Consider the following 24173-nt stretch of genomic DNA (forward strand, 5'->3'; position numbering starts at 1 on the left):
TACATTATTCCTAAACTTATAGTTTGTATGTACAGTCAGGAAATACACTGCAAATTGATTTTGGAAGCAGGTAGGACGTAAGTTAAATGTTCTTAATGTTTTTAAATGTATTTAATAGGAAGTTTATGTAGTATGAAGCAGGTTTTCATTTTGATAATTTGTGAAGTATTTGAACAAAAATACTTAAGGTAGTAATTATTTCAGCAGTATGAAAGAGAGAGAGAGAGAGTGTGTGTGTGTGTGTGTGTGTGTGTTTGTGTGTGTGTGTGTGTGTTATTAACCTTGTCATTCTTGATATAACCCAGGATCTTTTCCTGAGTTTTTGTATCATAGTGGTACTAAGTCTGTAACTTGCCTGCAGTTGTATTTTTCTTATATTCTATTAGAGAGTGCAGTGCCTGATTTAGTCTGATGAATTTTAAATGAGATGTAGCAGATATAATTTTCCTCTCATTTTAACGTAAGAGCGATAAGGATATAACCCCTATACATTTTTATAATGGTCCACCATTGATTTGATATCTATTATTTTATGTAAAATGTTTTCCTTAATTCAGTGTTTACAGAGTGTTTACCTTGTCAGATACCTTGCTAAACCGGTCAGGGCTAGATGAATAGAAGAAGGGCTTTCTTGAAAGGTTTTATCAAATATGCCTAAAGAGTTTGAATATTATCTTGGGCAGTTAGAATCACTGAGAGATATTAATCAGGGGAGAGATTTAATCAGATTTGCTCCTTATGAGAAGGATTAGAGAAAGGCCTCAAAACAGGGTGACCAGGTGCAGGAATTCAAGAGAGATAATCAGAGTCTGACCCCAGCTGGTGGCTACCAAAAAGGAAAGGAAGATACAGAGCAGAGAGAGATTTCAAAGATAACCTACTAGGAGCTTATAATAGTTGAATATGAGGAGTGAAGGAGAAGATGGAGTTCTAGATGACCCCCAGGCTTATGGCATATAAATGATGGAAGATGACTGAAGGAGGGAGTAAAGGGAGTTAGGGGGAGAATGAGTTCACCTTTAGACATAATCCTAGTAAGGGTGTCCTTGTTCGTTCAATAAAAAATTATGAATTATAAGTATTGGAAGTCACCTGAATAAACATGGAACTTGAGTAAAGAATGTCACCTAGGAGACCTATAGCTTGAAAAAGTTTGAAATCAAAGGATTGAATATTGATATTAAAAGACAAGTGGGAGAAAAGGAAGCCAGTGGACAGCACTGAGAAGCAGCAGCCAGAGAAGCAGGAACATTCCAGAACAGTGGAGGCCAACAGGGACAATCGGGTCAAGAAGTTGAGGTAACAACTGAAATGTGTTCATTATTGGTCTTAGATGTAGGAAGTTCTAGAAGGATGACATAGGAAGAAGCTAGATGGCAATGAGCAGCAGAGTAAGTGGGAAGCAGTAAAGTAGAAATAATGAAGATAGACTCATTTGGTTTCGATAGACAGTCATAATCTATGAATAATTACAGTTTTGCTCCTTTTTTTCAAGTCTTACATCTCATTTATTTTTTATGTTCCTAATGCACTGGCAAAGGCCTTCAGGACAATGCTGAATAGAAGCTGAGATGGTGGGAATCCATCCTTGGTTTTGAAAAAAGGCACACTTTTAATTACCAACGACTCACTATTGAGAGTGATATTTAGTAAATACCATTTATCATATTACTGAAGTTCTTTTTCATTCTTATATCGTCGAGTTTTTAAATCATGAAAGGGTGTCACATTTTATCAAATTCATTCTGCATTTAATAGAATCATAAGGTTTTTCTTAAGGTGGCAAATTATATATTTTTTTCAAATTACATTTTTAGACTTTTTTAATGATAAGCCATCTTTGTGTACTTGGGATAAACCTAATTTGGTCATTATGTATTATTTTTAGCATTCTCCTCGATTTGGTTTCTTTTGGATTTTAGCATCCGTTTATGAGTAAGATTGGCTTGTACTTTCTTGTTTTGTTCTGTCCTCAGCAGGGTTTACTATCCAGGTTATACTGGCTTCATAAAATGAGTTTGGGAGTATTCTCTCTCTTGTTGTTCCTTGGAAGAGCTTATATAAAATTAAAATGGTCTGTTCCTCCTTGTAAAATCATCTTTCTGAGATTTTTTTTTACACTACTAAGTAGACATGTTTATGGTTATAGGACTATTTTAGTTTTTATTTCTTTTTGGGTCAATTATGACATATTACCTAGTTCCAGGAATTTATCCTTTCCATTTAAGTTTCAAAATTTATTATTATAAGGTTGTCTTTTATTGTCTTTTTAACTTATTCTGGATCTGTAATTAAGTATTTTTTCCTAATGTTTTTCCATTTTTTCCCTGATATTTATTTGGATATTTCCAAAAATTTCTCTTTAAAATCAGTCTCATTAAGGCTTTGATTATTTTTCAAAGAACTCTTCAGCTGTGTTATTTGTTGCATCTTTTTCTTTTAAATTAATTTTTATGGTTACCTCTATCACTTTCTTTTGAGTTTATTTTTTTCCCTAGTATACATTTATTATCCTTTGTCTCTTGGAAGTAGATAATTTATTCAAAATTTTTGTTCTTTTCCAGATTTCAAGTTGTATGTTTCATAATTCTAGTATTTTGTAATTTAGGGAATATATTCCTGCCAGCTTTATCTGTTGCTTTATTTTATAGACTTTAATAATGTATTACTTAGACTTCAGCTTTCCAGACTGAGAACTGCTAACATATGTAGTGTACTGCCCTTCTTTACTTAAAACATGTAAAACTTTTGTCAAGGTTTTAAGTACTTTCGATTTTTTTTCCTCTTACCCGACTCTTCTTGTTTTCATTGGTCAGCATTTCTCTTTCCCCTCCTGACTTGCTTCTCACCTTCTTCCTTCTTCCTTCACCCTCACAACTTTTCTGCCTCTTGACAGTCTGATGGTGGAGGAATGATCATCATTCCCTTGCCTTCTCCCTTTTTTCAAATGTCTTTCCAATTTTCTACCCACTCTCCCCCCACCCCATACTTGGAGGATTTTTCTGTGATCTGTTCAGTGTATTCCATCTTGCTCTTTCCTTCTCCTCGCAGCCTTGGCTCCAGCACCAAAGAGGAAAAAGCAGATAACCTGTATCTGATTTTCTTTAGATGCTCCAAGGTTCACCCTTATTTACCACATGATCTTTGTTACTCCTCACGCAATCTGTCCAGCTGATGACGATGAAGTTGGCACTGTGGGCAAGGCCTAGGAAGAAAGCACAGATGGTAGAATGTGGACCTACTCTGATTTGGAGTCCTGAGGCACAGGCGCCAATATTAGTGACCCTCTTCTTGCTGTATGACTCTGGGTGGCTTATTCCAAGGCCTCGTATTCCTCCTCTGTATTATCAACACAGACCCCTTTCCTCTACTTCAGGAGTTGTTGTGAGACTTAAATGAAATAAGGATAAACCCATCCGTTTTATAAGAGACAGTCTTCCATGCTTTATTTTCAAAAAAATGTCTTGAAAGGATTTTGTGCTCAATTCAGGGACAGAGAAATGGAGTGAAAGTGGTTTGTGGCATGGGGTGCGGGATCAGAGAAACCCTGGTGGGAAGCAGTAGGTGTCATAGGAATGAGAGGAAGCATATTGGTTGTGCTCAGTGGTTGAGATTCAGGGGAGGTGTCTGTCCTCTGGTAGATGGGAACTAGAGACATGGACACGTGGTTCACCTGGTGGCTGGATGCTATCCTGTAGTGACATCATTACCTATTTATTATTTGCTGTATTCAGGAGACTGCCTTTCTGAGCTTATGTGAGAAATCACCCTTCACCTAAAATAATGTTTCTACAAAGGAGATTTTTGTTGTTAATTAAAAAATTAGGTTTGTAAACTCTCCTTAGTAAAATGTCTTACTTGCAGTAGAAATGAATTAGTTTCGAATATTTTCTTCATTTATTTTTGTTATTGTAGTTTGTGTTATGGATTAGTTGTTTAAAATCCCAGAGTCATAGAATCAACCTTAGATCGTAAAGCATCTAGTCTGGTGATCCTCAAAGATTTCACTGGGGCCTAGGGCAGATACATAAGATGTATGCTATACATTAGACAGATACAAGCAAAAGCACCTCCTTCTTTATGAAGGCACCTTCATAAAACACAGTTTGAAATAGTGATATAATTGATCTGTTCACCTTTGTGTTACAGGTGAGGAGAGTAAGGCCTGGAAAGAGGGGTAGCTGCTTCCCCAAGCTAATGCAGCTAAGTGGGAGCTACCCTTAGAGCTAAACCCAGTGTTCTGCCTCCAGTCTAGTGATGAAGAACAGCCCCACTGTATCACACGCAGCCTGAATTAGGAAAATGTATGCATTAGAGAAGATAGTCCACCTTGTTTCAAAGCTGATGTGGCCATCTACTAGCTAATATCTCAATTTGACAAAAGGATGCCAGCTTTAGAAATAAGCAAATGGCCAAGAATATTGCAATGTCTTCAGATTTTGCACGGAATACCTGTATTGCAGGCTCTCAGCAGGAAACGTTGTCTGTGAAAATTTTACTTGATAGAGGTCACATTTGTAGAAGATACTGAATTCATCCACTTCTCTGGATAATCTGTATTGTATCCTAAAATTAGGCTATCAGAATGCTGGAGCTTGGGCTATATTTTCTTGATTTTCTGAAAAATAGCCCTTGCTGAGTTGTAAATTGGAATTACACCCTCAATTTCTACTGAGGGGTATCTCAAAAAAATTAGCTTTAATGAAATTATTGATTATTTTGTCCTTGAATACTCTTAGTCCCCTATACATTACCCTGAAAAAGAAATTAGAGCTAAGGGCAAAGAGGGAGTTTGTTTTCCCTAAAGAACTGATATATTTTTTTTTTCCTTGTGGACAATTAAAAGGGCGTAATTGTATTTCTCTTTCTGTTTTGGCCTTGAGAGAATTCAGAGCCAGGTTGGTGGCTCGTCCACAGTATCTGCGTAGGCTCCTTCACTTGTAGGTCCTACCCTACTGCCCTGTCAGAAATTGTGTATTTATCATAGCCTCTCAAATTGGAAATCCCGGGATTAAGCATTCTCTCGTGAATTACTTGAATGTGGTTGTGCCCCAGAGTCCATTCAATATGATGACTGTATTTTGGGATTTTTCTGCAAGTAGTAAATACTAAGTAAATAGTTGTTACAATGTTAGAAATAGATTTGTATTTTATACTGTAGTTTTATTTTATGTCGTGATGTGTGCGTTTTGATATTAACTGACTTTGTAATAGGTAACTTCAAAGATCCAAGTTAAAATACATGACAAATGTTACAGTTGGACCCTTTTTTTTATACTGATGCAAATCAACCTTACTGTGTATTTTAGACCGATTGGAAAAAAAGGTTTTCCTTCTTATTTTTATTTGTGGTAAAATGCAGAGAGCATAGCATTCATCATTGCTGTTTATAAATGCATAATTCAGTAGCGTTACGTACCTTCACAGTGTTTTGCAGCCATCACCACCCTCCGTCTCCAGAACTCTTCATTTCATAGTTTCAGCTCTTAGTTTCATCTAAACTGAAACTGTACCCATTAAACAAGAATTCCTCACTCCCGTCTTCCCCCGGCCCTGGGCAACTGCCATTCTACTTGCTGTCTCCCTGAATTCGACTACTTTAGGAACCTCCTACAGATGGAATTAACATCTGTCCTGTGACTGGTGTTCATCTCACTTACCCTCATGCCTTCAAGGTTCATCCATGTTGTGTAGTAGGTGTCAGAATTTCCTTCCTCTTTAAGGCTGAATGATACTCCATTTTGTGTATACACACATTTTCCTTCACCATTCATCCATCGATGTCGCACTTGTGTTGCTTCCACCTTTTGTCTGTTGTGAGTAGTGCGGCGAGCAACAGGAGCGTACAGACACCTTTCTGTGTCTCTACTTACAGGTCCTGTGATTATGGACTCAGAAGTAGAATTCCTGGATCATATGATAGTTGTCTTTTTCATTTTTTGAGGACTTGCCATACAGTTTTTCGTAGTGATTACACCATTTTACATTTCTACCAAGAGTGTGTAAGGATGTTAATTGTTCTACATCGTACCCAACACTTGTTGTTTTCTCTTACCATTGTTTTGATATAGCAGCCATCATAATGGATGTAAAGTGTGGAAAAAATTTTTTAATAAGAGTTAATCACTTTTTGATCCAAATGTCAACCCCAGGGTTGACAGACGTCTCTTCCTATGTTGTCCCTTAATTGCCCTGTAGAGCCATGATTTTCCGTTATTTTTCCAACCATTCAAAAGTTGCCCTGTTGAAGTGTGGTGGAGGGCACACACCCCTAAGTCTTTCTAGTATCCCCTCTTTTTTTCCCCTCTAGTTAATGAAAAAGTTGCACAAAGCAAGGGTGATGCTTGGTTTCTGTGGACTTAAGACTTGGCTTAGGTCTGAATATCCATATTCTAGCTTTATTTTATTATTATTCTGTACTTCAGATAGCAAATGTTGCCTTTTGAAGGGTCATTGCTTAATGGAGAAAAATTTTATCTTGTCTACAGAGTCAGCATAGGAAATGAAAGCTAAGATATATTTGAATCACCACAGATATAAAATATGAAACAGGGAAATTGATATACTTAAGAAAAGTCAAGCCTACTTTCACCTGTCCATGGGAACTAATAAAGTAAAATATCAAAACCAGAAAATGATTAACCCGAGCATTAGAATTGAGCAGGGAATTTAACATGTTCTGTAGAGAAATTATGTGATCTTTAGCCATATTGAGGAGGACAAAATTTCTATAAACCTTGAAGTCAAGGGAAAAATTTAAAAATAAGATAGAAAATTGGGGAAAATGTAACCACAGGATTATCAAAAGGATCTTTGGAGGGTCATCGAATTTTCCTCCATTTTCAAGAATCCTCTCTTCAGCTTCCTGCTCAGCTAGACGGTCATTTTACATGATTGTGAACACTGTCACCAATGGCTATACAGGCAATGTACTCCAGTCCCTACACGCTTAGAGCCTGAGTCACACAGACCTGGGTTTGAATACCAGCTCTGTCACTTAATAGTTATGTGATCCTAGACAGATCATGTAATCTCAGTAAGCTTGAGTTTCATCGTTGTTAATAACACTTACCTCACAGGATTGTGGGAGGATTATATGAGATAGTATGCCAAGTATTTATCATGATTTTGACATATAGTAAACACACCTAGATGTTAGCTCCTGCTTTCTGCTGATACTACTACTATTACACATGAATTTTCTCCTAGGACCACCCATTCCACTGTAGGAAAGCTAAGAATACTAGACGGTTAAATCTTACATTAAGGTGAAGCTTTTTCCATTTTTCTTTTAATTCACGTCTGTACTCTGCAACGCCACGAGAACGTATGTTCCGTCTCCTGTGACAATACCTCCACTGTTTGGAGCAAGCAGTAAACTCTTCTCTTCTCCCAGGCCAGCCATCTCCCAAGTTCCTTCAGCTGTCAGGCTTTCCAGATCCTTCCTTTTCTTACTCTCAACGATCTGTTTTTTCCTAAAACTGCATCATCCAGAAACAAAGCTAATATTCCACATGAAGTTTGAGCACAGAGCATGGCTCTTCCCAGTTGCCTTTCCATCCTGCTGGAGGGAAAGAGTCCTCATTGCTGTGGTAGCCTACAGAGCCCTATGGGAAGGGCCCTGCTACCCTACCTCTCAGTCTCTCTTGTGCTTAATACCTGCTGCCAACCTACTTTGTTCTGCGGACAGCAGGCCCCTCCCGTCCCACAGACTTGGGAGCCTGTCCCTGCCTCAGAACGCTCACTGTTCCTCTTCTGGAAGACATTTCTCCCAGCGCTTTGCCTGGTTCTCTCCCTTACTTTTGTCAGCTTTAACTCAGCACCTGATCGCTGAGTTCTCTGGCTATCCTGTCTCCCGGGACTTTCTTTCCCCTTCCCAGCTTCATTTTTGCTTTCAATGTTTTCCGCCATCTAACAGACTAAACGTTTTTACTTGTTTGTTTCCCCCCAGTAGATTGTAAGTTCTCTGAGTGCAGGGATTTTCATCTATTTTGTTCATTGCTGATCCTCTGCAGCCTGTGATGTCTGGCATGGTGTAGGTGGCTGGCGAATATTTGTTGCCTGAAGCACGACTCTCCTTTGCTTAGAAGTTGTATCATACTGGGCTTGGAAAGGACACTTGGGCATCCGTTCACAGTCATGGGTCAATTTTTTAAAAATTTGAAAAAGAAAAATTTTTTTTAAAGATTTTATTTATTAGCGCTCAAGCACAACTGGAGGGAGAGGGAGAAGCAGACTCCCTGCTGAGCAGGGAGCTGGACATGGGGCTCCATCCCAGGACCCAGACATCATGACTTGAGCTGAAGGCAAACACTTAACCGACTGAACCACCCAGGTGCCCCTGGAAACAGAAAAATTTTTAAGTGCTCCACTTGAAGGGAAAATAATCCACATTTATTGTTTTAGGACTTTGGAGATTTTCAAATCATTTTGTTTGCTTCGTCAGTATTTTACATATAATTTTATGTGCTCATAAGATTTTTATGTTCTGTAAAAACCAGTTTAGGTTTTTAAAATAAGAATATCTGTTCTTTAAATCTTAACAAAGCTTCCTGAGCAGAGAGCTTAAGATAAATTATCTTTCCAACTTAGAATGTCCAGACTCCCACACCAGGTGCTTGATCTCTTCCGTGTGCCCTACAAAGATTGTTTTCTCTTCGTGCCAGGACTTGAAAACTTGGAAAGTACTGCTTTAAGATATTTAAAATGTTTTCTTCAGGTGGAGTTACAACCCACTGAATTGTGATTCTAGCATATTTTAATGTTTGTGTTTTTGTCCTGGGTTGAGAACTATGAAAACACTTGGTAAAACAATAAAACATCAAAATTTTGTAAAAACGAAGTTATTGTCTTTCTGGACTTAACAATGTTCCACGTGTACAGAAAGATATTTCCAGAGACTGAGCTGAAGGCATTAGAAAAAATAGAGTTGGACATCAAGGTATAGCTGTATCGTGCAATAGTCAACAGCAGCAGAGAGATGCTTGTACTTGCAACGTGAGTGATTCTGAAAAACACTGTACTTAAAGAAGCCAGACACAAAGGAGTGTATTGTACATGACTCCATTTATTTGAAATCAAGAACAGACCAACCTAAAGCATGGTTCTAGAAATCAGAGCAGTGGTTGCTGAGGCTGGGGGTGGGGAGAACAGGAGAGTGACTATAATGGAGCACAGGAGAATTGGGGTGGGGGGCTAGAAATATTCTGTATCTTTGTAATGGTGCTAGTTAAACAGGGTATATATATTTGAAAATTCATGAACTATACATTTAAAATGGATTTTACTGTATGTAAATTATAAAAATCCACTAAAATTGGTTTGGTAGGTGTTACTTCTATGTATAACTTTTTGTAGTTATTTTCATCAACAGAACTCTCAACTACAGAGGACTTGAATAACTTTTGAAAATAAGCTTTGTTTAGATTATGATCAAACTTCTCTGCTTTTAAAAATGATTATTTATACCTCTTGTGGCCTATCTTGAAAAAGGAAATTTATTTCAAGGATACATAAAATATATAAATCTGTAGTGATTATATAAGAGTAAGCTATTTTTAGGTAGAAGCTTTGCAACCATAATGAGACAGGAGTGTGCTTAACAGAATCTCAGTTGGGATTTTCATACTAGGTGCCTCAGAAGGCCATGCATTCTGCACTGTTGGAAAGTACCTTTCAAACATTTTCTTTGATGCATTGTCAGTTTTTGCAAATTTGATGCAAACATCAGTTCTTGAGTAGACATATTTAAAGGTATTTTTCTAATTGTAAAGTTATGAGAGATATATGGAAGATACACAGGAGTATACAGAAAGCTATTTTCTGTCAAATATGGAGAGAAATATAAAAACCAGAGCCCAGCAAACCATTGTTGGGATTTTGGTGTGTCTTAGTTTATGCGTATTTGCAAACACACAAATACAGTATACATTGCTGTTTAATATGCTGCATCGTTCTGAGTAGTATCAGAGTATTTTTCTTTTTCATACATACTCTTTGAAAACATGTTTGTGTAAGAATTGAATTATTTTAATTCCCATTATCAGTATATGAGTGGTCTTTTTACTATGCCCTTACTCTTAAATATTATTGTTTTTATAATTTTATTGAGGTATAATTGATGTATAGTAAACTGCACATATTTAAAGTGTAGCTTAGTTTTGATGTATGTTTACGGTAGTGAAGCCATCACCCCAATCAAGATACAGAATATTTTTATTACTTCCAGAAGTTTGTTCTTGCCTTTTGTAATACCTCCCACTTTCCCACCTACCCCAGTATACAGGTACTATTGATCAACTTTCTATCACTAGGGTTCAGTAGGCATTTTCTAGAATTTTACATAAATGGAATCATACAGTTTGTGCTTTTTTGGAGGTGTAGGAGGTTTGGCTTCTTTAACTCAGTGTAATTATTCTGAGATTGATCCATGTTGTTGCATGTATCAATAGTTTGTTCCTTTTCATTGCTGAGTAGTTGTGCGTTTCATGGTGTACCAGAGTTTTTTCACCTGTCGGCAGACATATGGATTGTTTCCAGATTTTGGCTATTGCAAATCAAGCTGTTAGTATTTGTGTACAAGTCTCTTGTGGACATAATATTTCATTTCATTTAGGTAAATACCTAGGAATAAGTAGAATGGCCAGGCCATATGGGAAATGAATGTTTGTGGGGCTTTTTATTTTATTTTTTTTTTTAGTTTTAATTTTTAAAAAAATTTAGAATTCACAAAGCATAAAAATAACTATTTTGAGGGTGTAACACAGTGGCATTTAGTAAGTCACAATGTTATGCAACCGTTACCTCTATCTACTTGCAAAACAATTTTCATCACTTCAGAAGGGAACCTTGTACCCAGGAAGCCATCACTCCCCATCCCCTGAAAATGACGAATCTGTATTTTGTCCCTATGGATTTGCCTGTTTGGAACATTTCACACAAATGAATCATGATATGTGAACTTTTGATGTCTGGCTTTTCACTTACCTATTGTTTTCCGTCTTCACATAGTAGCATGTATTGTTCCTTTTTCTAGCTGAAGAGTTTTCCATTGTATGTATGTAACACATTTTATTTATTCATTTGTTTCTGGGCATTTGGGTTGTTTCCAGCTTTTGGCTGTTGGGAATAGTGCTGCTTTGAACATTTTCGTACAGGTATTTGTTTGAACACATGCCATTTCTTTTGGGAATATACATAGGAACAAATTTCCTGGGTTGTGTGGTAGGTCTAGGTTTAGCTTTTTGAGGAACCACCGAACTGTTGTTGCACGTGCACCATTTTATGTCCCCAGCAGTGCACAAGGCTTCATTTTCTCCACATCCTTGTCAACACTTATTTTCCTTTTTAAAATTTTTAAAAGATTTATTTTAGAGATTTATTTTAGAGAGAAATTTATTTTGGAGAGAATTTATTTTAGGAGGAAAATTTATTTTAGAGAGCATGAGCGGGAGTGGGAGAGAAGCTCAAGCAGACTCCATGCTGAGTGCAGAGCCTGTGTGGGGCTGGATCTCATGACAATGAGATCACCACCTGAGCCAAAACCAAGAGTCACTCAACTCACTGCACCACCTAGGCACCCCTGTTATTGTCCTTTAAAAAAAAAAAAAAATCCTAGTGAGTGTAAACTGATATCTCGTTGTAATGATTTGCATTCCCTAATGCCTGCAGGTGTTGAGCATCTTTTCATATACTTGTTGGCCATTTGTATGTTGAGAGAAATGTCTGTTCAAATCATTTGTCCATTTTTAAATCGGGCTGTCATTCTATTGCTGAGTTATAGAAGTTCATTATACAGTCTCGATACAAGTCCTCTATTGGATATGTGGTTTACAAATATTTTCTACCGGTTTCTTGCTTGCCTTTCTCTTAACATTATCTTTTGAAAAGGAAAAGTTTTGATATTGATGATGTCCAAGTTTCTTATATATATATATATATATATATTGCTTTTTGTGACCTATTTAAGAAATCTTTGCCAAGCCCATGGTTGCTAAGATTTTCTCCTGTGTTTTTTTTCCAGAAGTTTTCTAATTTTAGCTTTATGTTTGGGTCTGTACATCCATTAAGAGCTAGATTTTGTTTTTGTTCTCTTTTTAATATATTGAGATAAACTATAGTCCTAAATAAACAGAGATATCCTTATTTGTATCAGAAGACTCAATATTGTTAAGATGTCTGGTCTCCTCAAATTGATTTATACAGTCAAAGTAATCCCAGGCAGAATTCCAGCAGGGTTTTTTGTTTTATTTTTTGGTAGAAATTGACAAACTGATTCTAAAATTTATATAGAAATACAAAGGACCTATAGGAGCTAAACTAATTTTTAAAGAGAACAAAGTTATAGGATTTAGACTACCTAATTTCAACACTTTCTATAAAGTTATAGTAATTGAGAGAATATGGTGTTGATAAAAGACACATAGATCAGTTTAACAGATTAGAGAGTCCAGAAACGATCACATACATATCTGGTTAACTGATATTTTGAGAGAGAGAAAGAGAGCAAGTAGGGAAGGGCAGAGGGAGAGGGGGAGAGAGAGACTCCCCACAGAGTGTGGAGTGACGCAGGGCTCAGTCCTGCCACCCTGAGATCATGACCTGAGCCAAAGTCAAGAGTTGGACACTTAACCAACTGAGCCACCCAGGTGCCCCACGTCATTAGTATTATGTTTAATCTGAAGTTCTTTTGCAATGGTCTTTATGATAATGGGTGTATTTTGGGGGTTAATATAGTCTGTAAATCTTCATAATCAGGCTCTCATAATCTGCAGTATATCACAATATCCTGAAGTTACTGTACCTCCTGCACTTTACCCTTGGCCTTGTGGCGTGTGGACCATGTGAGGGCCCAGGTTTCAGTCTGTATATATATCCTATATATGTATATCATATCTGTATATATAATTTGTCTTATTTTATTTTGACAAATATAAAAGACTTTCTAATATTTCATGGGTACGCACACTCCATTTGGAGACTAACCAAAGGTAATAAGGAGCCACTGAAAAGCTTTGAGAAGTAATGCTGGATTTGCATTTTTAATATATGAGCTGGGTAGGAATGTGAAGTGTCTTTTTCTCACACTGTAATCTCAGACTATAATCTCTCCATGGATTAACCAATCTCTGACTCTACTTTGTATCCCTAGCATTTACTTTGAAAGAGTAGTAAGCATTCAGTGAAAAATTTTTTTTAAAGATTTTGTTTATTTGACAGAGAAAGAGAGCACAAGCAGGGGGAGTGGCAGGCAGAAGGAGAGGGAGAAGCAGGCTTCCCCACAGGGCAGGGAGCCCAACGTGGGCTCGATCCCAGGACTCTGGGATCATGACCCAAGCCAGACGCAGTCACTTAACCAACTGAGCCACCCAGACGCCCCCAGATTTTTTTTTTAACTAAATGGAAATTCTCCAAAGTCAGTAATTCTTATCCAGGAGGCACATCAGAATGATCTGTAGTGCTTTGAAAAAAAAAAAATTACATGTATTAATGTTAGTATTAGCATTAAACAAACAGGAAACTCCAACCACCAAATAATTAGCTTAAATAAGTTAGAGATTCTTTTTCTACTTTAAAGAAGATAGGACGTAGGTAGTGGGGGCCGGATATAGCAGTTTCAGATGTTAGGGGCTCATCCATGTATCAAATTATGGTCAGCAGGAAGGAGCAAAGGGCAAAAATTGGAGTGTGCCTTCCCTTTAAGATCTGGTGAGTTCCTCACAATGCTTCCATTCTTCACGGGGAGAACTTAGTCATATGGCCCCAGCTACTGGAGAGTGAGAAATAATCTTTTAGCTGGAGGGCAATGTAGCCAGCTAACAAATTGGGTTTCTCCCAGAGATAGTAGGAGAAATTAGCAATTTCTGTAACGGTAGACAAGCCTCTTTCATTCTTGGAAGTCTTGATTCAGTTGGTCTGGGCTAAAACTGGGCCTTCTAATTAAAAGAAAGAAAGAGAGAGAAAAGAAGAAAAGAAAAAAGAAAAGAAAAGAAAACAGGTCCTATAGCTGATCTAGATATATATTCTTCATGATGGAGAACCTTGGCTCTAAAGCAGGTTTTGAACAGGACAGATCTACTCATTCTTGGAACGAGAAATCTTTCTCCTGGACGGCATGGATTCAGCCAGATTTCTAATCTGCTTTATGAATTTGCCATTTTACAGTGATGTAATCCCTGATGGGAGTCCAAGTGATGGTTTTAACAAATATTTTGCTGTAGTCCAGGTCAGTCTGTTTTGCTTGTCCCACTCCCATTTTCCTGGTCCACCAAACCGGTAACCATTACCTTCCTGTACAATGCCCTGCCCCTTCAATCTCGCCACAGTGGAACCCTCTGCTTCTAAGACTTAGAATCATTTGTTTCCATCAGCAATGTTATTTGCACATCATGGATTGGAAAGCTTATGAGATTTGAAGTTAAAAGATCTTGGTTTCAGTTATTATTCCTCTGCTAACCTATGGCAAGGAGCTTAAACTTTATGATCTTCAGTTTTACACACACGCACCCATATATTCCTCATAGGGTTATTAGGATTTAATGAACTAATAGTATGTAAAAGTACCTTTTAAACTGTAAAAATGCTATGCATATACTTTATCAGTAGTAGATATAAAATTAGTCCTGTCGTACACAGAACCTTGTTTACACAAGTACTTATGAAATTGTCCTTTTTTTTTTTTCCCCTAAATAAACTCATACTGAAGTTAAAATAATGAGATTTTTAGAGACATTTCTGCTTAGGGTCCTGCACTTAAATTATTTCTTGGTAAACATTGAAATATGAATACTAGTTGAAGAGATCTTATCCAAAAAAAAATTTTTTTTTAAATAAGAAAATCTGTTTAGCCACATATTTACCATTTCTGGTGTTCTTCATTCCTTTGTATAGATGAATATTTCCATCTGGTATCATTTTTTTCCTGCTTGAAGGGCTTAAATTTTTTTCTCATGGTGCAGGCCTGCTGGCGATGGCTTCCTTTAAATTTTGAATGTCTGAACACATCTTCATCTTCGGTCAAAAAAATTATTTTGCACTGCTTCAGTGCCCTCTCTACGTCTCTTGTTAGTATGTAACTTAATGTTTATTCATTTAAATACATTGTTTTAATGCTTATTTTTAAGCATGTTCTAGGAACCATTCTGAACAGTAGGGAATTCAATTAACATATTTGATGGAGAGTTAAAAAGACATGATTAAAAAAATACTTTAAAAATTTCAGAATCTTTTAAGTAGGCTGATTTAGAATTTTACCATTTTTATATAGCCTACACCAAATTATTACATTACATTGGAAGTTGTTTGTGCTACATGTGTCAATTTAGCATTCTTTTGTATACATGATACATGAAAGCCTTTTGAAACTTTTAACACATTATACTATAAAGTAGAATATTATATATTAGAAATTATGCATTGAAATGTCATAGTGCTTTTAGGAATATAATCCTATAACTGCTATTTTTGAAATATAAAATAAACGTACTTGTGGAAACTTTACCTTAGTGTAGATGTACTTTATGTAAGTGTTATAATCATCATCAAATGATTCAACTTTGCAGTTAGAAAAGAAAATTATTTATGAGCTCTTACTTGTACCAGATTATTGTAAGTGCCAGAACCATTGAACGGGGCAGCGGAGTAAGTGTGTACTGCATGTACTTTGGAAGTACCCTGGGGGAGTGAGTAGTTCTACGTTGTTACGTTGTTTGTGTATATAACTGGTCTCTCATTGATTTTATTTCTTTGGGACATTATTTTTAAATCAGTCTGACAAAAATAAGTATTAAATATTCTGAGTTTATATTTTCCCAAGTATTGTTATCACCTTGCTTTTAAAAACCTCCATTTGTATTTCTTCAGTGCCTCTTTATTGGGCTCTTTCCTACACGTAGGAGTAGCCAGTTATCCCCCAAATACCTCCTTGATTTAAATGTCTGAAGATACACTTGGAAGTAATTGACTTTAACAGATTATTAGCAGAAACTGTTAGCATTTTAACTAGCTCCATTGAGGTCGTTTTACCTACAGTGTGTCAGTAAGTCAACAACCAGATACAGGTCCTCATTTTTTTCCTCAAGGCAGAACCTAAGGGCAGAGAGGCACTGAGGTAATTCCCAGTGGGATTTCCTTTTCTCTTGTCTTGAGCCAGGTTGAGGAATATGGCAGTCCCAGTAAGAAAGGGACATTTTCTTAAATGGTGCCAACAGCCAGTGACCATTGACTATAAGCAACAAGGTGAACAGCTGCCCTGTTTTGGGTTGACCAGTTTAGTGCGAATGAGGCTTCAGAAGTCCTTGGAAATGATCTCATTTTTAATCTCAGGTCAGACTCTTGTGTATAATGTGAAGAGACTAGAGGCTTCTTACTACCTCACATGCTGGGGTATGTAAGTTGATGACCTCTGTTTCTCATTCTCTATATTCCGCATGTGCGTGTTGAGACAAAAGCAGTTAGGAGAAAACTTTATTACCCATACCTACCCATCTAAATCTGTGCACATCTGTGCTGCCTTTTCTCTTGCAACTAAGGATGAGCTTTCCGTGCCCTGACAAAGGCCAGCTGTGCACTTGTGGATTAGATCCCATCCTTTTTAGCGAACTCAAGAACATCATTCTAGCCATTCCCTCCTCTCTCTCCCACATTATTAATCGCCCCCGTCTATTGAATCTTTGATCAGTATAGAAACATGCTGGGTTGTCTTCCATAATAAAGCCTTGTTGACTCTCTTGTCCCCTTCCAGCAATTGCTCCAATTGTCTCCTTCCCTTTTTAGCAAAACTTTTTTTTTTTTATTTTATTTTATTTTTGATGTAAAGTTCGATGATTCATTAGTTGCATATAACACCCAGTGCACCATGCAATACATGCCCTCCTTACTACCCATCACCAGCAAAACTTCTTAGGAATGGGCCACACTCTGAGTTTCCTTTTCTCATTTTTCTTGACTCACTCCACTCAGGTCTTTGCCTTCAGCACCCTCTCAACACTCCACTGAAACTGCCCGTCTTAGGTTCACCATTGATCTCCTCATCACCAAAACCAGAGGTCCTTTTGTCCTAGTTCCCATATTATTTATCACTGGTATTTGACATAGTTGATCACTTACTCCTCTTTGAACTGCTTCTCAGAGACTTAAAGGTCACCACACACTCCTGGTTTTCCTTCTGTCTCTCTTCCTCTTTTTTTTGTTTCCTTGTGCTGGTTCTTTCACGTCTCCAATCAGGAGAAAATATAAGTCTTTGGATTTCTTCCTATTTACCCCTCACTTTCTCCCTTAGTGATTCTTTCTGCTCTTACAGCTTGTAATATATTTGCAAATGACTCCCAGAGTTCTGTGTCCCTCCTGGACTCTTCCTTGAACACCTGATTTGATATCTGTCTACTTGACACCTACACTTGGATGTCTGATAGCATCTCACTTAACATATATGAGATGGATTTCCCGATTGTCCCTGTTCCTTCTGCAGTCTTTCCCATTTTAGGTAATGATGGCTATATCTTTAGTTGCTTAGGCCAAAACTGTGAAATCATCCTTGATTTTTTTTTTTTTTAATATTCCATACATAGGCAATCTGTCAGCAAATTATTTAGGCCTTCCTGCAAAGTGTATTCAGAATCTCAGTACTTAGGAACACCTTCATTATTCTTACCAATCTCTTACCTGGACTGTTGAAGCAGCCTCTGAATGGATCTTGTTCATTCTACTCTTGACCTCCCCCTGGCTCTCCACAGGGTCAGCCAGAGAGATCGTATTCAAATGTAACTCAGATGATGTTACTCCTCTGTATAGAGCCCTCCATCAGTTTCCCCTCACTCAGAATTAAAGCCGGAGTCCTTAAGGCCATCTGCAAGCTTTATACGGTCCCTCTTCCCCCACCACAACTGTCTTGTGTATCCTGCCTCTGCCTTAATAGTCTCCCATCAGACAGATCTGCTTTGGTCACTAAGGGATATATATATTTTTTAATGTCTTTTTTTTTTTTTTTTTTTTTTTTTTTTTAGTGGTAGAAAGGACTGAAGAAAAGTTCTTCAGGAACATAAGGAAATGCATTATACTTGTAAAGGCCATGATGGTATAGCATAGAAGGGCATTAGAATCCGTGAAAACTTGAAAATGTGATGTGTAAAGATGCTTTGTAAATCTATAAAACAAAGTAAGTATATACTCTATAGTCATGAGGATATGTATTATCACACTTGATCGTGCCTCAGACGTGGGATCAAACCTTAATTTTCCTGGACCCTGGGGTGAGGGTGTGATTCAGCCTGGCTGTGTGTTTAGAAGTAATTCTGACTGTCATTTATACGAGAGCTCCATCCTCGTACACCAGAACAATTAGGTAGTCTTCTAGGAGCAGGAGAGCCCTTACCAACTATAGAGGACCAGACCCACTTTAATAGCTATGTGGCCATAGCAGGGAGCCATTTAAAGCTCATATCTCTTAAAAACTTTTGAAGTCAGTATAGTGTTGGTCCTATAACCGAAAAATAAATGTCAATGTAATTCCTTACCTGAGAGATGAAATTATATGTTTTAAATTCCAAGTCTAGTATTTCAGTGTTAAACTGATACATTGTGTCATTATAGCCATGCATCCAATAACAAGGAGTAAGGCTAATGCTATTTAGCTGATGGAAGTGTGGCCAGTTGAAAGAGCTGTACTAGATTGATCAAGACCAAAATCTCACCTAACCTGTAATTGGATAATTGGACACAATAGTCTGTGAATACTCATCACCTACTCCCCACTTAGTAGTGTGTTTTTGGCTGATTTAATTAATGTCTCTGCCCAACTTAACCTCTGTGGAACATGGGGAAATAGCAGGGTACTTTATAGAATAAGAGTAGATAAAATATGTGTGCACTGGCTAACACGTAACCGCTTTTAAAACTCTTGATTCTTTAGCCAGCATCTCCTCACTGTCGGTGTGAAGAACACTTTGGAAGTGTTCATTGTGAATTTCTACCTGCCAGCATGAAATGGAGTAAGATTTAAGTGATCATGTTGCCGTGGTTTGAGAAGACTAGTGGAACGGCTTGTATTTGCATTAGTCTGAAGTGGTACAGACATGGAGTGTGTATGTGTTTATTATTAAGAGTGTGATGGTTCAGTCCTTAAATTATTCCTAATAAGTGTGACATTTACGTTCACTTTGTTTTATCTTAATTTTTGTCACATAGGGCTGAGGATATAAATTTTATATTTGAATTTATATTTAGTTTGAAAAATGTCACCCGTATTCTAGAAACATTCTGATGTAATTATAAACACATGTTGGGCTTCACTAATTTTTAAATGCCAGGTTGTCCCCTGGACTTTCTGAAATACTGAGATTGTAGGGAATTTGGAATTACATTGTTCCAGTGATCTTTCTAATTGGTTAAAAGGTATCCATGGCAGTTAAGTACGTTCTTATGCTTCTCTGAAGCAATAAAGAGCTCTTTACTGTAGTTTCTGTGATGTATATATCTCCTCTCAGGTACGTCACTGTACTTGACGAAAGAAATTGCCATTTTGTGTGTAATTTTAGAGGAACGGATCTTCAGTGCAGAAGATCTTGTTGTGCTTCAAACAAGGACAAGTGCAGTCAGGTCAGTGAGATAAAAAACAAGGTAAGAGCTAGAGTAGTGGTAAGAGCCTCTTCTCCCGCTTCTGCTTCCCACCCCTTTCACTCCTCTTCAGAACAAGTGAGAACATATGTCCAAGTAGCAGAAGTGAAATGGTGCTTATTTTAGATGGATAAAGGATAAATTGGATTTTGAATAAGATTTTTTGAGGGAACATAGTATTTGGGGGCCTTGATCATTTATTTTGCCACTATTCTAAAATCTAGATGAATGTAGGTATAAAATTAATGTATTTGTGAACTAGGAGGGTTAATTTAGTTGATTCATATATTGAAAGTTTCAGTGTCAACAATGTATCTGCATTTTGATATTTGAAAAACTAAAAAGATAAAGCTAAAGGGAGCAGGTGGGCAGGGGTGAAGGAGCTTGGCTCCTCCTGCAGTGTTATTTTTGGAATCTCCATATATAACAGTGCTGTAAAGATCTTTTCCATTTGAAGAAAGAATCATTTTGGACATGGTGCTCAATGTTGTAGTCCTTGTTCACAGACGAATGAGTTTACCCATGAAATGGAGGGGGAACAATTTGGGTTTGTTTTTTTTTTGTTTTGTTTTTAAGTTGACTCCAGCCATAATAAGAGTACTTCCTCCTCTGGAGATAAAATACAGATTATAGGAATATTTACAAGTATTTTGCAATTTCTTAAAAACTGTAATTATAAAAGTATTTAATTTTTTTCAGTTTTGCATGTCTTTGCTGATTTACCGTTTATTGCTATTCTTATTTCGTGATCACAGCTCTAATAATAATCTCATTACTGATAAACACTGAGGTGCCTGAGGACTGGAATTATTCCCAAGATAATAAAGGTTTTACTCTATTTCTATTATGAAAGTAGCATTTCCTTAAAGCTGCGTTTTTAAGTTCTGGACAGGATTCTCAGTGTTGAACCTGATGTGTGGCTCTCAGCAACTCAGGGCCACGAAGGACTCTGGAGTCAGAACCACGGGGAGGAGAAGGTACCAGGGAGCGTCAGGAGGTAAAAGGGTGAGATTCAGCAGAGAGACAAATTCAGAGAGCAGCTGAGAGGGTTCTGCGGCTCCCAGAACCCAGACACAAAACTTCGGACCTCGAGGTGGTTGTGGAGTTGCTCTATCCAATGCTTTTCAAACTGTTGGAACAGTCCCTGCTTCAGATGGCAGGGAAAGAAAGCCAGAGTGCTCCTGATTGTACCAGTGTCAGCCAGCGCAGCTTTCTAAAACATCTGTTTCTGTGTGGGGCTTATTTCTGAGAAAGGTTCTGCTTTGCTAAAGTTTAAAAAAAAAAAAAAAAAAGTTGAAGACTACTGATAGAGGATTACACTGTTGTCTAATAATCTAATCTTTAGGTGAGGCAGCTAAGGAACATGAGACTTCTGAGATTGCACAGTGGGTAACGGTAGATCTCTTTTCTGGAAGTTGAGGGAGATTACAGAATAGTTGTGAGTCCTGGAATTCTGATACCAAGACAGGTGAAACTGTCCGCACCAAACCTAGAACCTGCCATTTTGTGGGAGGGTCAGCTTGCTCAAATTTCAGGAGGTGTTTGTTAACTGCAAAGTTTGAGATGCTCTTAAATTAGGTAGGAGGAATAAATCATTCCATTAAAAGATGAAAAATGAAACCAGTCTTTGCCTTTTTAATCTCTTGTTGTTGTTGTTGTTTATTGTACTAAATTCAAGGTAAAATATGGAACCATAACCAAAAAATGTAATTGAAAAATGGAAGTCAAAATGTCATTGCCTGGCCACTTGTTTCCTTTCGTATATCAGCTATTTTGGAGGTAAACTGGAGGATTGTATCTTACGCTTTTTTTTTTTTTTTTCCTAAGAGTGCTAGTGTGTTGGTGAGGGGGTAGAGGGGGAGAGAGAATCTCGAGCAGACTCCCCGCTGAACGGGAGCCCAACCTGGGGCTCAGTCCTCCCATGACTTGAGCCAAAATCAAGAGTCGGACCCTTAACCGACTGAGCCACCCAGGTGCCCTGATTATATCTTATGCTTTGATGTGATACACGTTTTAATACTCAGAATGGTTTAATTATTTTGTTCAAAAACTGGCTTAATTTCATGATTCATGTTGAGAGAGATACTCTTTTTTTTTTAAGATTTTATTTATTTATTTGACAGGCAGCAAGAGAGGGAACACAAGCAGGGGGAGTGGGAGAGGAAGAAGCAGGCTCCCAGCGGAGCAGGGAGCCCGATGCGGGGCTCAATCCCAGCACCCCGGGATCATGCCCCCGGCCGAAGGCAGACGCTTAATAACTGAGCCACCCAGGCGCCCCAAGATACTATTTTTAAAAAATTTTATGTGATTTCTGAATTGGCTCATGTTCTTATACTAGAATCTTGATCCTTTGAGCCAAATTTGCTAGTCTTAATCTGTTTTCATTAGCTAGAGCTGTTGTAAGAAAAGGCCCCACGGGAAGAACAGAATCGGCTTAGTAATTGCGCTCATTCATCCGTGCATGTATATGATACGACTGTTTTCATTTCTGATGTTGCGGTTGAACTGGATCAAAAGCAAATAAATGTTTATATCCTTCATGCGTAAGTCTGTGGCTCCTGTCACTCTGAAGTCTTTTTTTGTATATCTATTTTCTTCTAGGTGAGGAATTTTAAATTGGAACAGGAACAAGAAAAAAACAAAATTTTGTCAGAAGCACTGGAAACTCTGGCCACCGAGCATCATGAATTAGAGCGGTCTCTGGTTGAAGGCTCCCCGCCTCGCAGCATCCTCAGTGAGGACGAGTTCTATGATGCGCTGTCAGGTAACTCTAACAAAGCCCACCACCTAAATGTCTGCTGAGAGTAGATGTCACCTGCTGTGCCCTGGACGGGGCTGCTCAGATACAGCACTACCGCTCCCCAAGTCTGTCTTTCGTGTTGTGTTACTGAGGCAGGAGCCTGGAAGTTGGGCATGAGTCTGCCTATGTTGATGGTGTCTGCTAAGCTAGAGAGGGAGTGCTGTTAAAACTCATGAATTTGATTTTTTTCCTTTATCCAATGACCGTTAAATACCTCCTTGTTGCTAGTGCTATTACGTATCTAAGGATAAAGGGACAGTTTCTGTCCTCAGTACTTCGTATCCTCCAAGGATACAGATGAGTAACATGTGGTTACAGGACTGTATGCTGAGTGCCAAAGTAGAGGTGAGACCCTGGTGTGGCTGGAGCACAGAAAAGCGCTTAAGTTTGCCTCAGAAAAACATGCCAAAACACTGATAAGCAATGAGTGTGGACTCCGTTGTCTCAATTGGAATCCTGCCTCTGACATTAGCTGGCTGTGTGACCTTGGACAAGTTCTGTGACCTCTCAGGTTCTGTGTCGACACATATTTAAAATGGGGATAAGTATATCCATTTCAACAGGCTGAGTCAGGATTAAATGAGCTGCCGTGTTTAAGCTGTGTTTGGGACTGGGCCTGATTCGTACTAGGTGTTCCGAAAATAGACACACGTGGGAGCTAAGACTGACTTGGGAGGGGATGGCCCACTAAGTAGTTTTGACCTTTGAGGAATTTACTTCAGAGTTTTTGAGGTAGGTGTGGGTAGGGAGTGGCTGGAGATGGGTGAGGCTGAGAACAAGTCTCATGTGAGGAAATCAAGTTCTTACAGAGGAGATGGATGTACGCAATTAGTGCTCCCATAGAACTTGACCATGGAAGGAGGAGACCCGGTGGATAGAGAGTGAAAGGATCGCATTCAAAGTAGGAGATTCAAGGAAGCACAGTGAGAGCTAATAGAAATGAGAACTAGAGAAGATCGGGTTGAGGAAATTAAAACAGTGTGATTAGCTAAGATAGGGAAGATGATTGTTTGGTGGTCTTTTGGAGAAGAAATTCGTTATGTAAGATAAACAGAGCAAATAGGACCTTTATTGTGGGAAGTGTGATATAATCAAAAGAATGGGAAAAGTAACTTTAATAGCCAGATTTTGGAATAATTAGAGAAAAGATTATACTGATGCTGATGTTGTCACTTAGATAAGGCATTTGTGAAAGCAGTGATTCATTGGGAAGAAAAAGTGAAGCTAGGATTTGAAAGCAGTGGGATGAGTGACAGGGAAGGAAGTATTTAACATGAATGAGGGAGGTGGGAGGAGAGGGGGAATGACATTGGAGGCTGCAAACATTTTTTCACACCTACCCTGTGCCAAGTCCAGTAGTGTTGTCTTTTGTATCCCTTCCGTTTGGGACATCCAAAAGGGAAGATCACTAGAGGGTTCATAGGATTAAATGCAAAGAAGTCTGAATATAAAAGAGCCCAGACACTTCAGCTCATCTTTTATGTGTTTTTTTTTTTTAAAGAGAAAGAAAAAATTTAATGTTCATTAAGAAAAATTGTTATAAATAATTCAATATGAAAGTATGTGCATTACCCAGTGAAGTTTTCCCGTCACCCCTTATCCTAATTATGCACTCTTGGAAGTTCTTACTGACAGCCTGGCCTTTTTAAAGCAGTCCCCTCTATATGTGTACGTTTTCGTGTGGCTTTGTTTTGTTGTGAATCAGGAACGGAAGTAGCTGTATGATTGTTCCGGACCTGCATTTTCATGTAGCAACATAATT

The 24173-nt window shown here is 38.0% G+C and overlaps 1 protein-coding gene across 9 annotated transcripts in view; it reads left to right on the forward strand.

Annotated features, from left to right (window-relative positions):
* Positions 1-24173, forward strand: part of OSBPL1A (oxysterol binding protein like 1A) — a 229285-nt gene that overhangs the window by 117462 nt on the left and 87650 nt on the right. For all 9 annotated transcript variants that reach the window (XM_044382896.3, XM_044382897.3, XM_048218561.2 and 6 more), the window contains one exon: positions 22213-22375. In XM_044382896.3, the coding sequence (XP_044238831.2) occupies positions 22213-22375 (163 nt within the window). The remainder of the gene's footprint in view (positions 1-22212; positions 22376-24173) is intronic.

Source organism: Ursus arctos, unplaced genomic scaffold (genome assembly GCF_023065955.2).
Source record: "Ursus arctos isolate Adak ecotype North America unplaced genomic scaffold, UrsArc2.0 scaffold_17, whole genome shotgun sequence".
Classification (NCBI taxonomy): domain Eukaryota; kingdom Metazoa; phylum Chordata; class Mammalia; order Carnivora; family Ursidae; genus Ursus; species Ursus arctos.